Source organism: Rhopilema esculentum, chromosome 14 (assembly GCF_057945365.1).
Source record: "Rhopilema esculentum isolate cy_ngs chromosome 14, ASM5794536v1, whole genome shotgun sequence".
Lineage (NCBI taxonomy): Eukaryota > Metazoa > Cnidaria > Scyphozoa > Rhizostomeae > Rhizostomatidae > Rhopilema > Rhopilema esculentum.
The window spans coordinates 3,121,096-3,143,004 of record NC_142828.1 but is presented as its reverse complement, the minus strand read 5'-3'; the positions used below and the strand labels follow the sequence as shown (position 1 = coordinate 3,143,004).

Here is a 21,909-nt window from a genome sequence, read left to right as displayed (position 1 = left end):
AAATACTTGAAGAGATGAAACCACTTTCATTTCAAAGCAAGATCCATTTGGATTGACATAACATCGGGTGTAATGAGTTTAAAACCAATTCAAAAGGGCGAGATACGAGCAGATAGAAGATGACAACAAAATGAACATATCTTCATATATTCCCAGAAAATATTACATGGTCCTTTAAACAAACATATAGACGATCCACAAATTCAAAAAAAAAATTTCACAGTCAACCTTTTGAAGATTGTCTCTGAGAAACAAAAGTGTCCCTTTACCGTTTTATCTTTTCCCACAATGTTACAGTTTTGATTTGAAATCTTACCTCTAGAAGAATGATTTGATGGCGTTTTTCTTGACCCGTGTGCAACTCGAACTGGCTTCGAATCAACTCATTCTCCCCTCCATACAAGTGACTGAGGCTACCAACGACAGCAGGGCTTTCCTTGCGATTTCTGTCATCTTCTGGCAATTCATCGTCATCTGCTGATTGTTCTTCTAAATCAATGAATACATACTAGATAAATAATCGAGCCATTCATTTTAAATGAACACCAGGACAAAAAAACATAAAAACTACGCATTTAATCACAGCGGTGATTTGAAGCAGGGGAGCAGTTAAAAACAGCCTTGAAAATTCTTTGCAATGCTCAAAAAGATAATGGCTGCATAACTACCAAATATTAGGTAGGTGTATGAAATGAAAAAATTTACGGTTAACACATACATTCCTTGCCTTAAACCCGGGTTACAAAACGCTGGATTGGCTTCACTTTGGTTTGGGAAAGGAGAACCAATGTGAACTACTTTCGATTGCCACACCGTTGTATAACTGTAACCCCTATTCGAGGTAAAACCGATCCGAAATGAGCTCAATGCTGTTCTTTGATTTTCGAGGAGGGACTCTAGAGTTTTGGCTCGGAGGCAATTAAAATTTTCCAGGAATCTGTTTTCAATTGTTAGGGTGGACATTAAGAGTCCCCAAAACCCCTTCTTCACAGTTACACAATCCCCATAAACAATTTTTTTCACACAAACCTAGCAGCGCTGGGTTTCCTGCTGTATTTGAATCTAAGATCTCCTTCCTTGCCTGCTCCTCAGAAATCTCAAACTTCCTTTGCTGGCTGACGAAAGCAAGTTTTTCAAGCTCTTGTTTACTGCGCTCTCTCATCGGGTAATTGGTGACGTCAGTCGACGAATAAAACGCTTTTATCGATCGGCCTTTTGTCATCATATCGTCCCAGCATTGACGTTTTATGACACTTCGCACGTACTGCTTCGACAAATTCTTCTCGTCGATTTCAGATCTGAGCTGAAATAAGAGAAAAAACAATTTTCTTAACGAGGATCAAACCACTTTACTTTCATTAACTCACTAAAACGTTCTGTATTCCCGCACTGTTTTATTGATGGCATGCTTTTTACAAAAAAGGAATAAATCTTATAATGTTTTTTTGATCAAAACTCAACAATCATAAAATGGCTATTTATGACAAAATTATTTTTACTTTATTACCAAGATGCTAAAAGAAGCAAATAATTATCCATTTACTGTAATATTTTCATCAATATCATGCAAATAAAACTATCAGAAAACGCATCGCAATGCATTATCCAGCTACCTACCTGTTTAATATGCTCCTCTCTTTTCCCTAGCAGTTCTGCTCGTTCCTCTAAATCCATGTTAAATTCAAATCGCTCGAGTTTCTCAATATCTGGCAATGCGCTGTTGACATCGATCATATCCAAAACTTTTCTTCTAAGTTTCTCAATATCGTTTTTCAAATTCACCTTTACATCTTTGTATTTTGCGTCTTCTTCACTGTGGGCCTATGAAAAAATTAATGTGCAATAAAACCATAAATCAAGAAGCCTAAGCTTTATTTACTACCAGTGGAAAACTTCAAATTGTATAAAGACGATTCGCTTCTGGGCCACAATTACGCAATAAAAGTGCTTAGGCAACAAAATAAGTTTTGAATGTATGATGCTCATAATGCTGAATTTATGACCAATATGGAGATAAATGAAAATTGTACTATGCAAAAAGTTGCATCAAATGTGATTCGGATCAATTAGGAGGCTAATATTTAAGAAAATAGTAAGCCTATGATTTCAACGACACCAGACTTAATATAAAGTCGTCAACCTAAAATAACTTAACCGTTACTAAGGGGACCTGGTTAAGACATTTGCAGGTAAATCTTCAGCAGAGAACGGTATCGATGACAAGGATGAAAAGGACAGCACTCAAAGCTTACGATATCTGTATTATAAGTCTTAGCATTACTACCAGAAATGAAGCTGTTGACTTGTAAACTGACAATAAGGAAAGTTTTGGAAAAGAAATTACATAATTTTTCTTAGATAAAAATGAGTTCTTATTTGTAATTTCCTCCCAAAATCTGAGAAAAATATACAAAGTTATGTACACTGTTAGGAAAAGTTCTAGTCTTGCTATGGTATAAACTTAGGTGAATGATAATACCTTTGCCAATGCAAGATCAAGCCAGGTCTTAGGCTCCTCTTCAGATTCTTCTGAAGCAAAAACATTTGCTAGGAAGCAAAATAGCTTTATGTTAATAACAAATATCAAAGCATAGCATACTGCAAAATCACCAGTAAAAACAAAAAAGCTTTCATTTTTAGCTTAAAGTTGTTTCCCATCCGAATCTGCAAGCAAAATATACACTCCCAAGCCCTCCAAGTGTCAGAGCATAAAATGGATACAAACCTAAATTCTGCTGGCATTACAATTGAAACATGGTATAACATTAGAGTTTCGGAATAACATTTGATGAAATCTTGATAGCTACGGTGATGACAATCACCACTCAACTTAATATACATCAACCATTGAAAGGAAGGCTAAATAAATTTATCAAATCCAGATACATACTTGATTTAGAAACCTCTTTTAATGGTTCCATATCTTTCAAAGCAGCATCTTGCTCTTTTCTAGCGTCGACAATTTGCGACAAACGGGCCCTTGACGCGTCAACTGCAGCAGCCGCGCGATTTTTTCCTTTGTCACTAAAGTTCCAGCCCCAGCAACAAAGCGCTCCATCACCGCCGACTGTCATGACATTTCTGGAATCTGGACTGAAACAGCAGTTCAAAACTCCGCCACAATTCCGATGACTCACAGGAACTGTTACGATGTGATCCTTTGAATACAGAGAAGCGGCATTAGAAGAATGTTCCAGGAAACGAGGAATTTTACGTCATATTAAATAGCTCATATTAGGCAATTTGTGATATCAAATCCTCCTGTCTTATAGTGGTTATGCAGCAAAATTTCTGTGCTACTATTTTTGTTGAATTTTGGCGCAATATTGACAACAGCTATCCAGGATAAGTAACTTAAAATCAGATTTAAATGAATCACTTCCTGAGAAAATTTCTTTCATCTTTGACATCACTGTAATTAGATGTAAAGTTCATTTGTAAAATGAGCCGGTCATCTAAGGTGACATAATCTGAATAAAACTTAAGCTTTTTCAACAGTTTCTGAATTTGGTTCACAAGATGGAAAAGAATAATTTTTAGAATGGCGGATCCCATGTGCAAATAAAAATCAATCATGACCCAAAACCGTTGCATTGATTGGCTGCAAACTCTTTGTTATAAGATTTTATTTCGTTTTCTCTAAAACACTGTCTAAAAATTATTATTGTAAAATAGTTAACGCTCGCTTGCCCAAGGGCTTTCAAAAATCATTTCAGGTCTCGTACGAAATCTGGGGGTAAAACAGCAATTAAACAAGTATATTTTCTAGTAAAAAAGCATAGCTTCTAGCCCATATTCAAACTTCAGCGACTCCTTCAGTGGCAAATGTAGTGTCATCATTTACAGATGAAAGTTACCTGATGATTGCATTGAGCGTAAATCTCAGAGTTGCAATTTACTACCTCCCTGTTCTATACACCAAAAAGTGTGCACAGCTCTATTTGGCATCGAGTACTTTATGACAAAAAGCTATGCTTAAGCATCTTCAAGGAGGCATAAGTGCGTTCACGGGAACAACTACCAAAATAAATAATTTGTGTTCCATTTGATCACGGCTGATTAAATTTCGTAAGACTCACTATTGCACCAGTTGCCCGCATTATAAGCTTCCCATCCGGACCTCCAGTTGCTAACCATTTAAGGTGACCAGAGGGGGCTATACAGCCACCTTTAAGGCTATGACCTTGTGAACCCATCGAAGGATCCAATACAACATTACCGGTGTTCTCCTGCATGGGAAAAGTTGCTAAATTTAACCATTAATCTAACAAAATCCCAGACCTACCCTACAACGATTTCGAAATATGACTAAATTGAGAATCTTTCTATTTATTTAAACATGAAAAAATTGTCTGAAAATGTTTAGAGATTCTTAGAAATATTTGGAGCTTCTCCAGGCAAATTGCACGTTCATCTTAAAACTGACTGACAATACCATGTGCTTTTCTTCAAAGAAACAACGAAATAGCAAAAATCTCTGGTTAAAGTTGAATTGAACAGCTATCCCTTAAAAATGGCCTCTTTCAAAGAGAACCTGCTAAAAGATTAAAAATGCATTCTTATTCTTAGCGCACTGAAGTTATGTTAAACCAAACAATATCAACGTACGATTTTAGCGAGATGAACAAATCATAGCTAGTTCTAAATATTTTGGTATAACACGAGGTAGACACGTCGCTACGTTTGAAAATCATTTGCAAAAATAATAGGAAAAGTAGAGGTGATTGATGTTATGTAGAGAAAAACTCATATGTTAAAACTGGGAGAAAATTGGATCGACTTTGAAATAGTAAAAACATTCAAGAAATGAATAATGCTCTTGAATTTTTGCGACTGATTAGGTCTTAGAGTCTTTGCCAAAAATGATTGAAACACCGCAATATTTTAGTTTCAATGTTCATGAAATCAAACTATGAATAGATTTACACTTGTAGCTCAGAATTCTTGAATACATTTATCTTTCTTCTAATAAAAACTGATTTACAAATTCAAGCAAGTCTGCACTAATAGTTATAGAATATCTAAATCTGAAATTATTTTATAGGGCAGAAAAACGTTTAATGACAGTGCCAAATTTTGTGTAAATTTACCAGCAATTCTCGTAGAAATCATAGCTAAGGTCTGTTTACCCTTATCAAGGCGATAATGTCATTGTGATAAAAATAAAAAAAACAGGGAAAGCTGCCAATCATAAACAGCAACCTGATAATGATGAAATCTAATTTGAAAAAATAAAGATCTAAAAATCAAAGAAAAAGGTGACTAATATTTCACCTCACCATACAAGATATGATCAGAATTAAAACTTAATTTTGGCTTTGTAGAGACTCTATATACTTTAATTCAAAGCAACTCACCTCTGATACAGTTATTGGGATGTTGACTATCTTTTTGCCATTTGCTTGGATCGCAAATGCATTTTGCTTTGAAACCAAACAAATATCGTAAACAGCATGTCGGAACAAATAATTCCTTTTCTTGACGCTACCATCACGAAACAGGCCTGTCTTGTCAATAAATGCGCTATTCTGGCCTTATAAAGCAAAGAATATAGCTTGATAAGTATGAAAGTAAAACAGGAAACACTTAATGAGAAGGCCTAAAGATTTCTCGTAAATTGAATTTTCACTTTTGATCAATATCTTATGATACAGATATCCTATTGTTTCAATAAGATGACGTCATATTTCCATTGTTTTAGAACAAAAGACCGTTGTCCTCCAAAGTACTGGGTGGCAACCGCCCTCTTTGCCCCCCAGTTGTCCACCACTGTTTCAGACTCTGAATTCTATCACACAAAACGCTTCAAAGTGAAAAATATTTCGTTTAATACTGCAAAAAACTGATACTTCCAGAGAAAATTTCAGCAGTTCCTATGCTATAAGTCTTGACCCTCCTCCTAAGCAACAAGCGGACCATATTTGTTCATTAATTTGTTTGACGTCACAAGTAATACTGCTTAAATATGTAAGGTGAAACTAGAAGAAGAGGACTTTTTCAAACTTTCAAAACCCCTAGATTGCTTAGGAAAGAAAGGGCTTTATAAATTTTATAATTGCTTTTTAAGGTTAATGATAGAAATCAATCAAATAACACGACAGAAACGGCGTGATCAAACCTTGGTCTGAGTGAGTATCAGGCGACATCATAATTTCCCTATATTGCACAGGTTTCCTAAAACTATCTGACCATTTGCATACGAGTCTTTAATAGAAACAATTCAATGTTATGTCAGCAAATTTTGTTAGCATATATGACGGAAAAGAAGCCGAAGATAGTAAACTCTTTATCAAATATCAAGAATTTCTTTTAAATTAGAATGAAACCACAATACCTTTAAGAGTATCTGCAGATATGTCCATACCAACAAGGTGATTGAAGGTAGGGTCATCCCCAACATGCCCAGTGCCAATAAGAATTTTCCATGCATTCTTGTCATCCTCGTCACGGTAGTGTAAACATGACATCTTGCGAGCATCACCCTCAATTTCTTAAAAAAGGTTTCGGAAGATAATTTCGGAAGAAAAATTTTAGAAGACAAGCCTCTTTTAACGAGACAGATATTGAAAACTTTAAGGTAGGCTACGATCATTAGAAAAGGTATTAGAAGGAGGATAGTAGATGAACTCGGCAAAAGTACATATATAAGGAGAGTGCTGTGAACAAATTCAAAAAGGCAACCAACCTCTACTCGTAAGTTGTAAATCATAGTGGGAAAGAGGTGGTGGACACAAGGTCATCGAGTTCCCTCTATGAGTTTCACTCATACGCAATACTTTTTTCATTGCGTTGTAGCAGTAGCATAAAGAAAGACAGTAAAAAGAAAAACAAAGTTGCACTTTCGTGTCATTTAGTCACGCCGTTTTTATGCTCTGTTCAAAGAAACTAGCACCTTCATTTGTGGGTTTATCTCTAGTAAGGAAGGTGCAGAAATTGAAAAAATTTCACCGTAAGTTTTGTTCTTTGCAAACCCCATTTATTTGTTTCGATTATTTGGCGATCGATCTACATAGGTGACATAAAAAGTGTGGTATCTTACTTGTGTACCCAAAGACATCGAGTCCTGATGTCACTTTTGCATCCAAAATAAAAACATGTCCATCCGTAGACCCTGTCACTATGATATGGCCAAGATTATCAACACTGCAAAAAATGATTCAAAGACATTAAAACCTACAAACTCTATGAGGCTAGTTTTTAAACATCCATATCCTCATAAAAAAAATTTATAGAAAATCTTCATATGTCCTACAATCTCATCTTATCTGAACTTCCATTTTCTACAAATCAGTCAAGTTATATGTTTATCACATAATAGGATCTTTGCCTGCTACCTGCTGATCACATTAAGCGTGAAAAACAGAGCCTGAACTTAGAACTGTCCTGTTCTATACACAAGGCGTGTATATATACTGCATCCAGCACTTCATGACAGACCGGCAAACAGCAATTTTCATTAGAAGGATCTTCAGATAATACAGACATGAAAAATCTATCTATGGAAAGCTACAAGATGGAAGTAGAAAGCCTTTTCAATATACATCAACTTAAAAATCATATAAACGAGAAGCTATCATTACAGGTGACTAAATTCGCAAAACCTCTTCGATAAAATGATAAAAATTAATGTGTAAGAAGGAAGAACCGCATGATGGGCTGTCCGCCGGATTCTGTGAATCATGCAATGAGTAATAATACGAAAGATATTCAGGAACAAAGCAATACGACGTCGAGAATCCAATGTAACGAGATAAAATTTTCAATATAAATCAAATTTAAAGAATACTAATATTTCGCTCCGGCATACAGGGCTTCATCATCAAAAAATTAAGTCTAGCATTTTAGATTGGTTGGCAGAGAATATCACCCTGTGCCTAAAATGTCCAGTTTTCAGATGCATAACTCACTCAAGAGCAGTTATTGGCCCTTTGTGGAGGTAGCGCTGAAGAACAGCTCTCGGTTGTTCTTGTGACGTCAGATCAACAAGAATTAATGAGCCACTAGCAGTTGCAACAACAGCAGAACTTGATGAAGGAATGCAGACAACGCTTTGTGCCTGAAAGAATGTGAATGAAAATTTAGCAATTTAATTATAAATAATATTGTGGCACTGAGGTATAAAATAAAGCATTGTCAAAGAGGCATCAGCATCAGCATAGTTACTTAAGTACCTGATTAAAATGAGCCTTCAAAGCATAACAAATTGAAATGAGTTCTTAAAGCAACCACTTTTCATAAAGCAGAATTAAGTAGCCAGAGGTTTAACTAAGAAGTTGAGCGACTGTATGCAGTCATGAGAAAATGTTTCTCTATCCTAGGGTAGTTGAAATGAAAGTTTAGACATTGTAAACTACAAATTGAAACTGACAATAATATCTTATTCGTGAACATAAGAATATTAAAAACCATTGTAGCACTGAAAAGCTGTATAAACGTATAATGGCTTTTCCTCTCTACTTATATAACTTAATTCATGCCAAGTTATCTGTTTATTTAGTATCGCCTCTTTTCTTTGTCCAGTATAGTTGTAAGAGTAGTAAGAAGAGTTTTTTTTGTATTCAGATTAAAAACTAACACAATATATTTAATATAATGTGCCATTCATAGGCAAAAAAGACACAGGGTCACCGAGTTCTGGCTATGTATGGCACTTACAATTTACAACATTTAATTTTACTTACTAACGAGAGAAATGAACACAATAATTTTAGAAAGATTAAAACGTACCAAAGGTGTGTCTTAAGATAGACGTCAGAAACGATAAATTATAATTGAATTGATCAGTGAATTTGATTTATTCCTACAGACCTTTCCAACGTCTAGCCCTAGGCAGACCTTTAAGGAGGAAGATAATTTGAAAATAAAAGGAAAAATAAAATAAGATAGAATAAAGGACATAAAAGAGAGTTAAAGGAATAAATAAACAAGTAGACACGTTCAACTGTCTTCACCTTCTCAATCACAAAGTTACGTGTAATTTTGACTTACATGGCATTTCAGCTGAACTTCTCCAATGCATTTAGAAGATGACACAGCCCAAAGTTGAAGTAGGCCATCTTCTTTGCACGTCTATAAAGAATTGATAACTTATATATATATATATATATATATATATATATATATATATATATATATATATATATATATATATATATATATATATATATATATATATATATATATATATAGTTATTAATTATCATATTGCTGTCTAGAGTGCTCAACTTACCGGAGCGATTAGATAGACTAAAATAAACAGACTATTGTGACACAACTCTGAGTTTCACGTGTAAACAATCATCAGGTGTATCTACATATATATATCTATATGACTAATATAAACAAAAATTCTTCAAAAATTTGGTATTTGATATTAGAGACAGAGTTTAGCAAAAACATTTAACGAAACTACCAAACATAATGCTATTTGTAGCCATTTTAAGCTTTATGCATTCCTTTTTTTCCTTGTTTTGTTTTATACGATGCATGCACTCATTCCTTGACGAACAGATCAAATGAATCACTTGCACAGCATTAGCAATCAGATGAAAAACTTCAGATAAAATGTAACGAAACTACATAAGAATTCTATGCTATTAAGATTAATGAACAATAACAATGAAATACCTTAATCACCTATGTATAGAATATTTAGACTTACAACACAACATGAATTTTCTCCGAGTGTAAAATCTACACCAATTATCAACCCAGCGTGGTTTTGAAAAAGGGTTTTTAAGCTGTTAGATTCTTCTGGAGAATAAATCTGGACAGAACCCTAGAAAAGAAAGAATATTTGATGTCAAATGGAGATTAAAAATTCGCTGAACTGGACAGGCTACTGAAACTCGCTTGCAGACACTTAAAGTTAAAACACGTTTTGTATGTGCATTAGTCACTAGGTATTCCTCTCAAACGAGAAACCATTGTTTCACAACTTTTAAGGTTTGATAAACTAAAAACCCTAAGCTGCACAAGTAAAGTGCAAATTTGGAGGTTTAATTTGGAATGGGTACAATCCATGCCAAAAGTTTACGATGCTCGGCTCAAATAGTCTCTGAGAGTTATTCAGTGTTGGTAAGCCAGCGGAAATGACTGGCAACTTCTAAGGACATTTGGCAAACTATTTTGGATTATTTCCTAACCGTATTGATTGTGTATTAATTTCTTGAGGTGAAAAAGGGAAAAGTTTATTACGACATCAAAATTAAATGTATGTATAGCCAAGGCAGATGTAGGCAAAAAAGAATTAAGAGGAGAAGATGAACAGTTGAGCAATTAACTTTCGTAAAGATGCTCCAAACATTTTGGCAAGGTTTACATGTGAGACAGGTATTGGAAAAAATGAAGCTTTAAAAGAGCACAGGAAAAGACATTATTAAGAATTGTATACAATTTTGCAGAGAAGGATGCAAACTACTGGTCACAACTTACAAAAATTATTTCTACGAACTATATCTACAATGATGGGTAGATAGTACCTCAAGGGTCTAAATTATCAAACGAAAAATCTCCAAAACTCTCCATTTGTAAGATTTCCTCAAACTTCAAAAATTAAAAAATCACTTTGCCATCATATAAACGACTCTCGCAAAATATTTCAAATGGAAACAATAAAGCTACTTATATGTTACACAATGGTATAATTGACGTCGTAATGAATTCGGTAAAAAGCACGCATTGAGGACTCAATTATAAACATTTGAAGCAAGCTTAGACCTTAACTAGATTAAATTATTCTTCATACTTGCAAGTAATTGATGCGATAGGCCAACTACATGGTACAAATTTCTCAATACAAAGGGCTCAAGCTCGCTACTATCTTTAGAACATTATAAGGGGCGCTTGTGTCGTAATAGGTCATAAGTATGCTGTTTTAATTCGATGAGATAATTTTGAAAATCTGCGATGATGATTCTTCGATATGGTGATAGACATAAATTTCAACCATTAATAGTTCAACGCGCTTAAAATTACATGTAGACACACCCATTGAGGGCCATTATTCGCTTCAATATCAGCTTATTTCAACAAAATTTCGCACGAACTCAATCGCACAACTCTTCCTTCCTCCCTAAATCTTGTAAACTTTGAAATGCTCTAACCATTTCCTGCTTCCCAGACTCTTATAACCTGTCTTTATTCAAAACAAAATAAATTAGCTTGATCTTTCCCACCTCATTTCTTAATTCCTCCCTCCTTTCCCTTTTTAGGGCGTAGCCATAGGCACTTTAGCCTTTCCCTAACATTACCAAAAAAGCAAAAAAATCACTGCTTGCAATAGGAAGCTGTATGGATTCTCATATTGTATCAAATGCAAAAACAGGTATGTAAAATAAACGCCAAAAGTTGTAATAATGCAGTTATTAACTGCAATGCCATCTCTTGACCCCAGTCCTTGATCATAATTTCCTTTGTGAGTAATAAAACTTTCTTTAGATAAACCCTACAAACATAAATGTGACCTACATCATCACTGCCTAAGGCAAGTTTGTCGTAAGCCGGAGACCACGACAGTGATGTAATCGGGCGGCGAACGTCGATACGATCCACTATTTGCAAGTCACCTGAATCAATTTTCAGACACCTCAGATAGCCGTCCTGAAAAAATGTAGAATCAAATGTGAGAAAAATCTTTAGATAAAAAGAGCTTATTTAAATTTTAAGGGTAAACAAGGGGTTTCCATATAGAATGACGTGTGTTAAAAGATGTGTTCTGGATTTTCCCCCATGATTATCTTCAAGGTTAAACTTTTTTAGCTCGGGCTATTTCAAGCCTGTACGGTACGTAAACCTATATTTACCTACTGACCAATAAAAATCCTACGAATAGCGATTGGATTCTTAAGTTAAAAGTCAAATTTTAACATTAACTGTTTCGAACGCAACCCAATAATGGAATTAGGGCAAGTCTGTCAATTGTTGAGTATATGTTATCAAATCAATCAAATACAATCAGAAGGTAATATTTCTCTAAGTTAGCTTCATCTTTTTTGAAAAAGCTGATCAAGAATTGGATCAGTTTCGAGAATTCATCATTAAAGCCAATAGGAGACTTTTTCAGTGAGCTCAATATCAAAGCGAATCTGAATTGCATTCTAAAAAGAAGTTCAACAATGAAAAACCGAAAAAGGCAAACGAAGTTTTCAACATAAGAAAATGAAATAGTCAGCAAATAATGAGAATGAAAATAATAAGAATAATGTAGATAATTGAAAACTAATATGTTATAATAATAAATGTAAAGTAAAGAACAATAAGATAATAATCGAAGAAATCAGATAATGATCACAATAATATAAAGCACGCAAAAATAATAAAAATATTCTCCCTTTAAATTTTCAGATTTCCAGAAATAGATTAGATGCTGTGAAACTAATACAGCGGGAAACCCCCCCAAAGCTGCTTGTAGTGAGCCCTGCAATGTGCCATAGAGGGCAGTTTTGGGGACTGATGCTAAACGCAGGCTACACGATGCCTGTAACTATGCTCAAATAACCGTATGAAAGAAGACTTCGAATTCAAAATTTAAACCATTCACTGTAAAGATGTGGTAAAGAAGCAAAAGAGAGAGATCTGTATTGTAGTGGCGGGGAGGCAAGAGGGGACGGATGCCCTCCTTCCCTAATGGTACAAAATCTTCTTCGCTCTCATGTCTAATTGGCTACGCTACTGTAAAAGACGATCCGTAGATTACAAATCAGGGGATCGATGCATTCTACAGATGATAATTAGCCCCAAGGCTATCGATAGACTATTCCATTGATTATTCCAAGTTCTCTATTCAATCTGTATAATACAGGAGAAAAATATAGACTAGGATAATTCATTGGATTACCTTTCCAGCGATGAACAATCCTTGTTGATTTAATGCAAAGCATTCAACACTTCCAGCTGTCAGTTCTTGCAGAGCATCTTCAAGACTCTCATCAGGCTGATTTTCAAGTCTTATTCCTTAAGTAAAAAACTTTGTTTAGAATTTTCTTCAGTTTTTATGATACTGTCCATGACAACACCTTGAAACATGTCAATTTTCAAAATATTTTCAAAACCTTCCATTATTATTCAAGTCTCTTGCTTGTTGCCGTTTACAGAATAAACATAAATAAAGTTTCAGTGCATTAACAAATAGTAAATAAACGTTAATAGAAATACAAGGTAATGACTTATACTTAGCAAAGAGTTTTTTCATTAAATGGATTTTCGAGAGTGACTCAAGGTTATTAAAGAAATTGACAGAAGGTCCTTATAACCATTTCCACAAACTCACACACAGGAAAGGAATCTCCTAAATTGCCTGGGTCGAAATCTAAAAATTTAGTTCTAATATACAGCTACTGTTGGCCACTTTGCTGACCTGAAGCCATTTTGTTCGTAGCAACTTTCTTAAACACGAGAAATAGCCTCTAGAGTAGAGTCTACATGAGTAGAATACACAGCCTCAAAGTACAGCTATTCTCAACAAAATTTTTAAGCGATCACCAATACAAAGAAATGTATATTGTCTACATTCAATAAACAAATACGGATACACCAGTTGCTTCACCACTGAGATTACACGCATTTTTAGAAAAAGAGTACTTTATAAGGAAGGTAATACTCGGATAGGCAAAAACGTAAGGAATTGATGCCAGACTGCTAAGGAATGTGAAAAATTCGAAACTTCAGAAACTACATTTTTTTGAAATCTGAATTGATTCCTGACACTTATATTTCGACTTCAACAATCAAGTTTCGTCCTTAACACTTAAACGACTTGAACATAATTTACCTATATCCTTTACTTGAGAATAAAAAGTTGATAATTTGCTTTGATTGAAGATAAACAATGTCGTCATACCCTCTAAGGCAATATCCTGAACAGCTGGGTTGTGAAACAATAAGACGGAGCGTGAATCAGAGTTGATCACTAAGATTTGGCCACCTGCGCAGCAGCAAAAGATTTGTCCATTTTGGCCCCAAGTATGGCCTTTCGGAGAACACCGTTTTCGTTTGTCACCTGCAAAATAATCAAACAATTCTTAAACTGGGTTAATTTCCAAAAATATCGAAAAACCACCACAAAAAATTTGGCAAATGATTCTTAAAACTTTGATACAAAATAACAATGGGTACAAGTAGTTCTCTAATAATTTAATAGGATGCGTTTGAAAAGTACATCAAGAGAGAATTAGAATGAATTTTAATATTTTACTTTACTGAACTTAGATTGGCTTTAAATCACCAAGTAAAAATCAAACAGCTTCAAAAAAAATTTATACATTCATGTTCTCTTTCACCGAAATTATCTTATTATTTTGTCCGTTTTTGTTGTTTTCTCTCAAATCTCAATTTGAATAAATTTTTTTCGCAACCAAACATTACTCCTGACCTTAGGTCGACGCCGTAAAGTATTGATTGTTCGGAATATTGTCAACTAAAGTAAAAGACGAATTAGCTTCAGATTTACAAAAAGATTTTGGTTACTGAGTATAGCTAATTTTTTATGAAAATAAGGCCACAACCACGTGGATTTTAAGCTACTGTCCATAAATGAAAAGTTCTCGGTAAGTATTGTTAAAAACAGAGCTTAGTGGGTACGGTTTTAAATTTGTGGTTTAAAGCCTTTAAATGTTTAACAGCTAACAAGACCATTGGAGACTATATCACCAAATACTTAAGGGTAAGGATCTTAATGATTAAATTTAATCAATTAAAAGACAGCAGGAATTTGTATTTCTGCAGAGCGTTTGATCAAAAAAGCCTTTCGATCTATGTTTTTCATGACCACAAAAAACTTCGTTTTACTTTGATGCTTATAGGCTTTTTCTTTTAAATTATTGAATATTTTATTTTGTGATTATCAGAGAGTATGAAACTGCTTTTCTAAATGCAGAAGCATCCACAATATAATTGAAATGATAATGAAAACGTACACCAGTAAGGAAAACAAAACTTGTTTTTGTATTTTCTCTAAATGCTTTTCTTTTTATTATGATAATTTGCCCTATGCTGAAAACATCTGCTTGAAAGCACCTGATACAGTGAATATGGGATGAACAATAGCTAAAAGTTCAGAGTATGCCTTACCAACATCTAAGTTTCCGAGTTCATCACCAACAATACCGGCAATTGCAGTTTTAGTGATTCTTATGTTTGATGAGATGGGGCTAACTGAGCGACTGATTTGTCTGTCAAGGTCGTCAAATGGATCAAAGTCTCCAGCACCATCAATAATTGGAAGGCGTACTTTGCTACAAGACAAAAAAATTTTTGCCAATTAATATTTGAGGAGATACTGGATTCATCTAACAAAGGTTTTTCCAAGAAATCCTGTCTATCATGTATGTCTGTCTATCTGTCTATCCAAAAAAGATTTCCATACTCAGTAAAAATAAATGAGCTTTTTGTCAATATGCAGGACCCTTTAAGAGGAACAAAATTTTGACCTAAAAAAATTTCCAACAAAACAAAGATTTCTCAAAGTAATCCTCATTTGAGGCAAGCTAGCTTCAGAAATTTCTGGATGAAGGCTAATAAGATGAAAAGGCTGGAATGAAGGGGTTATAAAAATGATACTTTTGAACAACTTTTTTAAAGTTTGCCTTATTTGCCCGTTTTATTCGGGAGGTGAATCATGCCCGTCTTCCGGACGTGCACTAGCCCCTGTTTTAGGGTCATTGCATATGCGCATTATCACTTGAAGCCCTGACAGGAGGTTCAAGAATTGTGTGGTCAAAGACAGAACAGCTGTGTGAATCCTCTTATTAATGCGTATGTGCCATGACCCTGTAACACTGATTGGTTTCAGACCAGTAGTTTAGCGAGGCAGGGGGCACCTTACACAATTCCGAACATAACCATTAGAGGAATTGTGAAGAAAATAGACAGTTGTAGAATGGGGTCTGCCATAAAAAGCTACATATGATGGTTATTGTATTTGATTAGCCAACAATTGATGTTTCAAAGAAAATCTAATACTTGAAGCAAACTCACTAGATGGTTGGCAAATCAACAAGGTGGGGCCTTTAAGAACATCCAGTTGCATCTTAGGATGTGCTAGCTCATTCTATATATGGAGATGCAGTTTCCAAGGAACGCTTTAAGCAAAATCCTCAAATTCAAATTCAAATAAAGCAACACTTACCTTGTGATCAAGTGATATGTCTCATTTAGTTGCTCTATGTTCCACAAAACCAAGTGCTCACTATTTGTTCCACACATCTGTCTCCAGTTCAATGGATTAAATGAAAGCTGTGTACAAACAAAGTTTGGAACTGTACCAAAACTTATCTTTCTTCTTTCAGGCCAGTTCCTAAAAATAGCATAGAGCATTAAAAAAGTTGTCATTAATAGATATTGTGTCACACTGGTTTATCTATGATCTTGATTACAGAACCAAAACAGATATTGTGGTAGTGGGATGGGTCTTGTTATTGTAACTGACCATTTTGCCGATGGGAGAGATTGTTAGATGTGAGTTTCTATTTAAATACTCATGTTTCCACTCTTCTGATCTACGTTGATGCTCTAAAACTGACCTGAAACATTTTAATCAGCATATCTGTGCCAACTTGATTATCTTTCATGGTCTACATGCCTAATCAGTAAAATTGGCCATTTTGAAACTATTTGAAACTTGATACTTTTTGATCAATATTTTTTCTTTTGCATTATTAAAACTATATTTAATAAGGGCTAGAAAACGTAAGGCCTTTTCTTTGTAAATAAGTTAGTCTATTAAGTTAGTCCTTTTTTATATAATATGATTAACTAAAAACCAATTTAATTCGCTGGCCAATAGATTTGGCTACACCTGTCATTGCAGACCTAAAATTTATCCAAGATTGAAAAATTTTGTTAGTCTACAGATGGTATAGTCCAGCACTTCTGTGATGATCTGCTCAACCAGATTAAAAAGGCTGCACCTTTCTAGATGCTCAATTGTAGGTGTTCAATTACAAGTTGTTAATTGTTTTTTAATTACATATTTTCATGTTTCATTACAAGTTGCTCCCCTCAATCAAACAGAAATGTTGGAGATAGCCCAAGTTATGAAATTGAAATTCATACTTTTTTAGAATAGTTCTGAATCAACTGCTTACTGAATTAACTGGATAGGTAATCAACATTTTATTAGGCTGCATCTGATTTTTCAAAGCATTGGCAGGCTTCACAATAGAAAGGGTTTACATCCAGGCAGCTTGCCAGTGCAAAAAGTAATAACAAAATCACTTGCCACAAAGTAATTGTACAATCTGGAGCATCCCCGTAGCTTGCCAACAAACTCCCATTATTTGCAAATGCTAATGCAGAACAACCAAGTGTCCCAGCTCCTAAAACAAGGTAGCACTTTTTTAAGCAATGTAATATAACTTTTAATCTTAAATAGATTACACAAGGAGAATAATAAAGGCTTTGAATAGCAAGAAGTCCAAACTGAGATTCTGATAACAAGCATTGACATAATTTGCAAGCAGGGGCAAAATACTTGAGTAAGAATGGCAGAATATTAAGATACAAACATTTGACTTATTACACAGAACTAAAGAAAACAAAATATTTTGTCAGTGCAAAATGTCTCAGTGGTTTCCAGCCTTGAGGAAGAATTCAGAATGATGTCAACATCTTATATTTTACATTCGAAAAAATAAATTCCAGAAAACAACAGTAAAGAAAACAAGCAATAAGAATTTTAATTCCCACTTTTACCTTAGAGGTACAAGATTGATCTATCAAATAAAGTTATAGAAAAAAACAAACCTTCAAGGACTGCTGCTGGCTTTGTGAAATCAGAAAGGTCATAGATATAAACATTTGTGTCCATGCATACTTCAGAAAAGGCTATTGTGTGGTAGGTAGAGTTCACTGCAAAAGCTCCAATTCCATTTCCTGGACTGTCTAAGAACTCCTCATCACCAGTTTTTGTGTTAAAAAATCTGATACAGTTGCCAGATATATATGCTATAGTGTGGGCATCAGTGTAAAACAGACGATCTCCTTTATAACCAGCAGACCACCTGATATAATGAAAGTTATATACACAAAATCATGTTCAAGTGGAATACATTACAGATACTCACCATCTATCTGATGTTTAATCAACATTTAGGTATAACAAGGCTGCCAGAAGCATGGGGAGGGGGGATGGGGAGGCTGGCCACCAATAAATGTCAAAATTTAGGGTGAATGTAAGCTTTTAATGACATTTGAAGGCCCCTTCAGAGTTACAGATCGTCTAGGTCGTCATTACTTTCACATACGAGGCTGGTTTTTGTACACACATATGCCACTTAACAGCAAACACATGAAGGATATTTTTATCATTTCTGGGAGTAAAATACACATCGGACAGGATATTCAAATCTATTACAATACACAAAGTTTTCAAAGTTTGAGCAGATTTTGGTTTACGAAAACTATTTTGATCTGGTTGGTTCCCCCTTATTCTTATTTTTAGGAATTATGAAAGATGATTACCTTTGCTATATTGTTTTTATCACCACTAATGATGTTACTAATGTTTTTCTCTGAAATGCATAAATAAAAGCTACATACTGTGTTTTTATGGTAATTAGTCTCAGCCGCACTAAATCTTCATCTGTGCTATTTGCAAATGCGCAATTTTCAAGGACACAAAACAGATCCCCTGCACATCTTTCAAGAATTCTAATCTGGAGGTGATCTCATTAAGAGCTTATTAGGATACTTTTCTCAAAGCTGTGATAGAAAGTGTTCTTGTGTCTTTGGATTGACGACCTTATTCTTAAAAAATGGTAGAATTTTACGTTCGTAAAGCATTAAAACTTTTGATCTTTAAAACGAATGACAAGAATAAGCAAAAGTTTTGAGACTATATTAGATAAATTGAAATGATAACTCCACTTATAACCAGGTTATGAGATCAAGAAATGTCTTTAGACATAACAGCTAAATAGCATAGGAAATTCATACTAAATAGAATTGCTACCAATAGGCTATAAGGGAAACACAAGCGAGAAAAAAAGCTCTCCATCATTTTATAGTTTTCACACCCAAAAATTGATCACGAAGACTTTTCATAGAGATGCTGAAAATAATTAATTGCGGTACTTTGGCTGGAAATAAAAACAACATAGGGAGAAATCTAAAACAACATTATTTTTCTACATCACCCCTGACATTCACAAAATGTTCAGTTACAAATGTGTTGGCATTTCACAAAAACTCTGCAAATGAGTCTAAAAACATACCTTAAATGAACTTTTCCAAACTGGTCCATTCTGTTGATAAATAAATTAGAACAATCCCATTGTTTAATTGCCTGCAATCCAATGTCCTTCTGGCCCAGAATGAAGGCCTACTCTTTTGGATTTGCTATCGTTGCTAAGTAACATATAATTTGGTTGGTCTCTTGGCCATAACGAGGTTGACAGTGCAATGGGGCAATGGGGTGATCTTCGACTCTATTTCTTTGGAATAGGAGACCATTATTTTTGCTACAAATAATTTTCATTTCATTTTCATTTTATATTCTTTATACACAAAAATCCCTTCAGCTTGAAACTAAATACCAAATAAGTTATTTTTTAGCCTACAGGAAAGCTGTTTTAAAGAGAGCACGTCCGTTTTGGTATCCAGTTGCACCAGGACGCGTAACTCGCATAGCAAGGTCAGTTTAAACTTGATGGGATAAGAAGAAAGAGTTAAAAGAAACATTCCCTAAAACAAGTTACTTTACCTACTGGCCAGGGGCGTAGCTAGCGGGGGGTAAGGGTGTGACACCCCCAATTCTTCATGAGTTTGTCGGTAAATTTTTAGTTAGAGCAAAAAATTCCCTGGTTCGTCGGTAAAATTGTCTATCGGTAGATGAAATAGCACCTAGATTTATCTACGTCTTCGTCAGTAGATTTTACTACCCATGCCCCGCACTCAGGGTGTTTAATCTAAGCAGATAAATAGAATATTGCACGTTCTTCACTTCAACGATGTAGTCAGCCTTATTAAATCTTCTAGTACCCTTAAAAGTTTGCTTAATAATTTTTCAAAATTGGCTTCTAAAAAGTTGTGGGGGTAAAGACCCTCAAACACCAACCCCGACCCCTGACTGCCTTGCAGAAATGAAATAATGTTCTGATTCGTGTGAGGATATTCAACGAAAAATGAACATGTTGGCCACGTTTAGCAAAGGCTTGGGAATTTAGCACAATAAGAGCAGTTCACGACTGGGGCAACAGGAAACGGGTAGAAGTGGAATAAACAAAGGTCTATGACCGAGATATATATATCCCTATATACAGTAAAGCTAAAAATAACTAGCACACTATAATTCAAGTAACTAAAAAAGCATTGACTCGTTATCTTTCATAGGCGCTTCCTCAGGTTAACCGCGATTGTACGCTAAGTATCATTCCTAGGTGTCAGCACGTGTCCCAGTTTCCCAAAGATCAAGGTATGCGAATCCATTTTGAGGGACCCCATTTTTATTACATTTTATACTTTTGAAATGATGAATATTAAAAATGCTACATTTTCCTGAAAAATTTCATTCAGCATTCGTGAAGGAACATGCCTCTGAAGCACATACCTAACTGTTTGTTGCATGATGCTGTTTAATGTAGTTGTCAGTGTGCAAGTCTCTGGCCGCCCGAAATGGATTTTTAGAAAGAATTGTTTGTCTGCTGTTGGAAGGTATCCATTGTTAGATGAATGGGCTCCGACATAGGTTGGAAAGTGTGGGGGGGGGGGGGGTGGTGGTCAGAGGGAAATTTAACATCCATAACAAAAGATTAATTTAACATCCATAATAAAAAAGTCTTCGTCGGAGGCCCCGAGTTGGTCAATGTTGTTTAGTGTTTGTTGTTTGGATATCTCCTGTCATTAGAGGTCTACACTAATTTTTTTAACAAGAAACTGGCTATAAGAAACGAGTACTGGACAGTCAGAAAAAATTAAAAAACTTCATAGACATGACATATAGCCTAAAAATCTGACATTCAAGCTAATGTTTGCTTTCTCAACGGATTCTTGTAGTAGGGAGTCCAGGCTTTCATAATCTGCCAGGTGACTTTTATGAAAATACCTGGGTGTCACGTGACTGATGACGTCATTTAACGGTAAAAAGTTAGACAAAATCATCGCTAGCTCTTTACTGGAGTGTTATTTTTTGACGCAAGTTACATAATTTGACTCGTCTCGTTGCAAGCTTTCAATTGATGTATTTTTAAGCATGATTTGTCGACATCAGTATTTTCATTATGACGTCATCAAAATTTTGCATGACATCATCAAAGATCTTATTGTCATAAAATGATACGTTGGCATAACTTTGTTTCATTATGACGCTGGATGTCAGCAAAAGCATTTCTTCCATAATCTTTGCAATCAAATAATTAGTATTTAGATCATTTAAATTAAATTTACTTGACAAGAGCATATAAAGCTAGAGAAATTAAATTCTGTATTGGGCTTGAACCTTCTTTTACCTGACAAGGCGTAAAGAACAAACAATAGATGAATTTACATAAAGTGAAACATTTTATCCAGGGGAAGGTTGTGGGGCTTACTGAACACTTCTCAAGTTGTTTGAAGGTGTCCGTTGTTTGTAGGTGAAGGTTGTTTGAAATGTCCGTTGCTTTTAGGTGTCGTTGTCTGAAAGTGTCCGTTGTTTGTAGGAGTCCGTTGTTTTGAAGTATTTGTGTTTTTGGGTGTCCGTTGTCTGGAGGGGTTCATTGTTTGTAGAAAAGCGTTGGCTTGAGGTGTCCGCATTCTGATCCCGGAGGTATTCGTTGTTTACAGTTGTCCGTTGTTTGAAAGTGTCCGTAATGGGAGTAGTTGACACTTCTAGGGATCTTCCCCCAGCCCAGCCGCAAGTTGTTTCTGCTGCGTATATTCCTGAGTGTGATGTGCGGTGGATCAACAGACTACACTGTGTTAAGTAAAATTGGTGTA

The 21,909-nt window shown here is 35.0% G+C and overlaps 1 protein-coding gene across 1 annotated transcript in view; it reads right to left on the bottom strand.

Annotated features, from left to right (window-relative positions):
- The window catches only part of LOC135696425 (cilia- and flagella-associated protein 43), a 28,818-nt gene extending 9,462 nt beyond the window's left edge, over positions 1-19,356 (bottom strand). Inside the window, exons 1-20 of the mRNA XM_065215813.2 lie at positions 19,212-19,356; positions 17,743-17,999; positions 17,219-17,315; positions 16,127-16,294; positions 15,070-15,233; positions 13,841-13,999; positions 12,839-12,954; positions 11,470-11,601; positions 9,662-9,778; positions 8,989-9,069; positions 7,908-8,056; positions 7,040-7,143; positions 6,335-6,490; positions 5,358-5,533; positions 4,080-4,229; positions 2,891-3,158; positions 2,480-2,547; positions 1,618-1,821; positions 1,030-1,303; positions 317-489 (exon numbers count right to left, since the gene is read on the bottom strand). Of these exons, the coding sequence (XP_065071885.2) occupies positions 317-489; positions 1,030-1,303; positions 1,618-1,821; positions 2,480-2,547; positions 2,891-3,158; positions 4,080-4,229; positions 5,358-5,533; positions 6,335-6,490; positions 7,040-7,143; positions 7,908-8,056; positions 8,989-9,069; positions 9,662-9,778; positions 11,470-11,601; positions 12,839-12,954; positions 13,841-13,999; positions 15,070-15,233; positions 16,127-16,294; positions 17,219-17,315; positions 17,743-17,999; positions 19,212-19,240 (3,042 nt within the window). The 5' untranslated portion in view covers positions 19,241-19,356. The remainder of the gene's footprint in view (positions 1-316; positions 490-1,029; positions 1,304-1,617; positions 1,822-2,479; positions 2,548-2,890; positions 3,159-4,079; positions 4,230-5,357; positions 5,534-6,334; positions 6,491-7,039; positions 7,144-7,907; positions 8,057-8,988; positions 9,070-9,661; positions 9,779-11,469; positions 11,602-12,838; positions 12,955-13,840; positions 14,000-15,069; positions 15,234-16,126; positions 16,295-17,218; positions 17,316-17,742; positions 18,000-19,211) is intronic.
- Between the last annotated feature and the right edge of the window lie 2,553 nt (positions 19,357-21,909).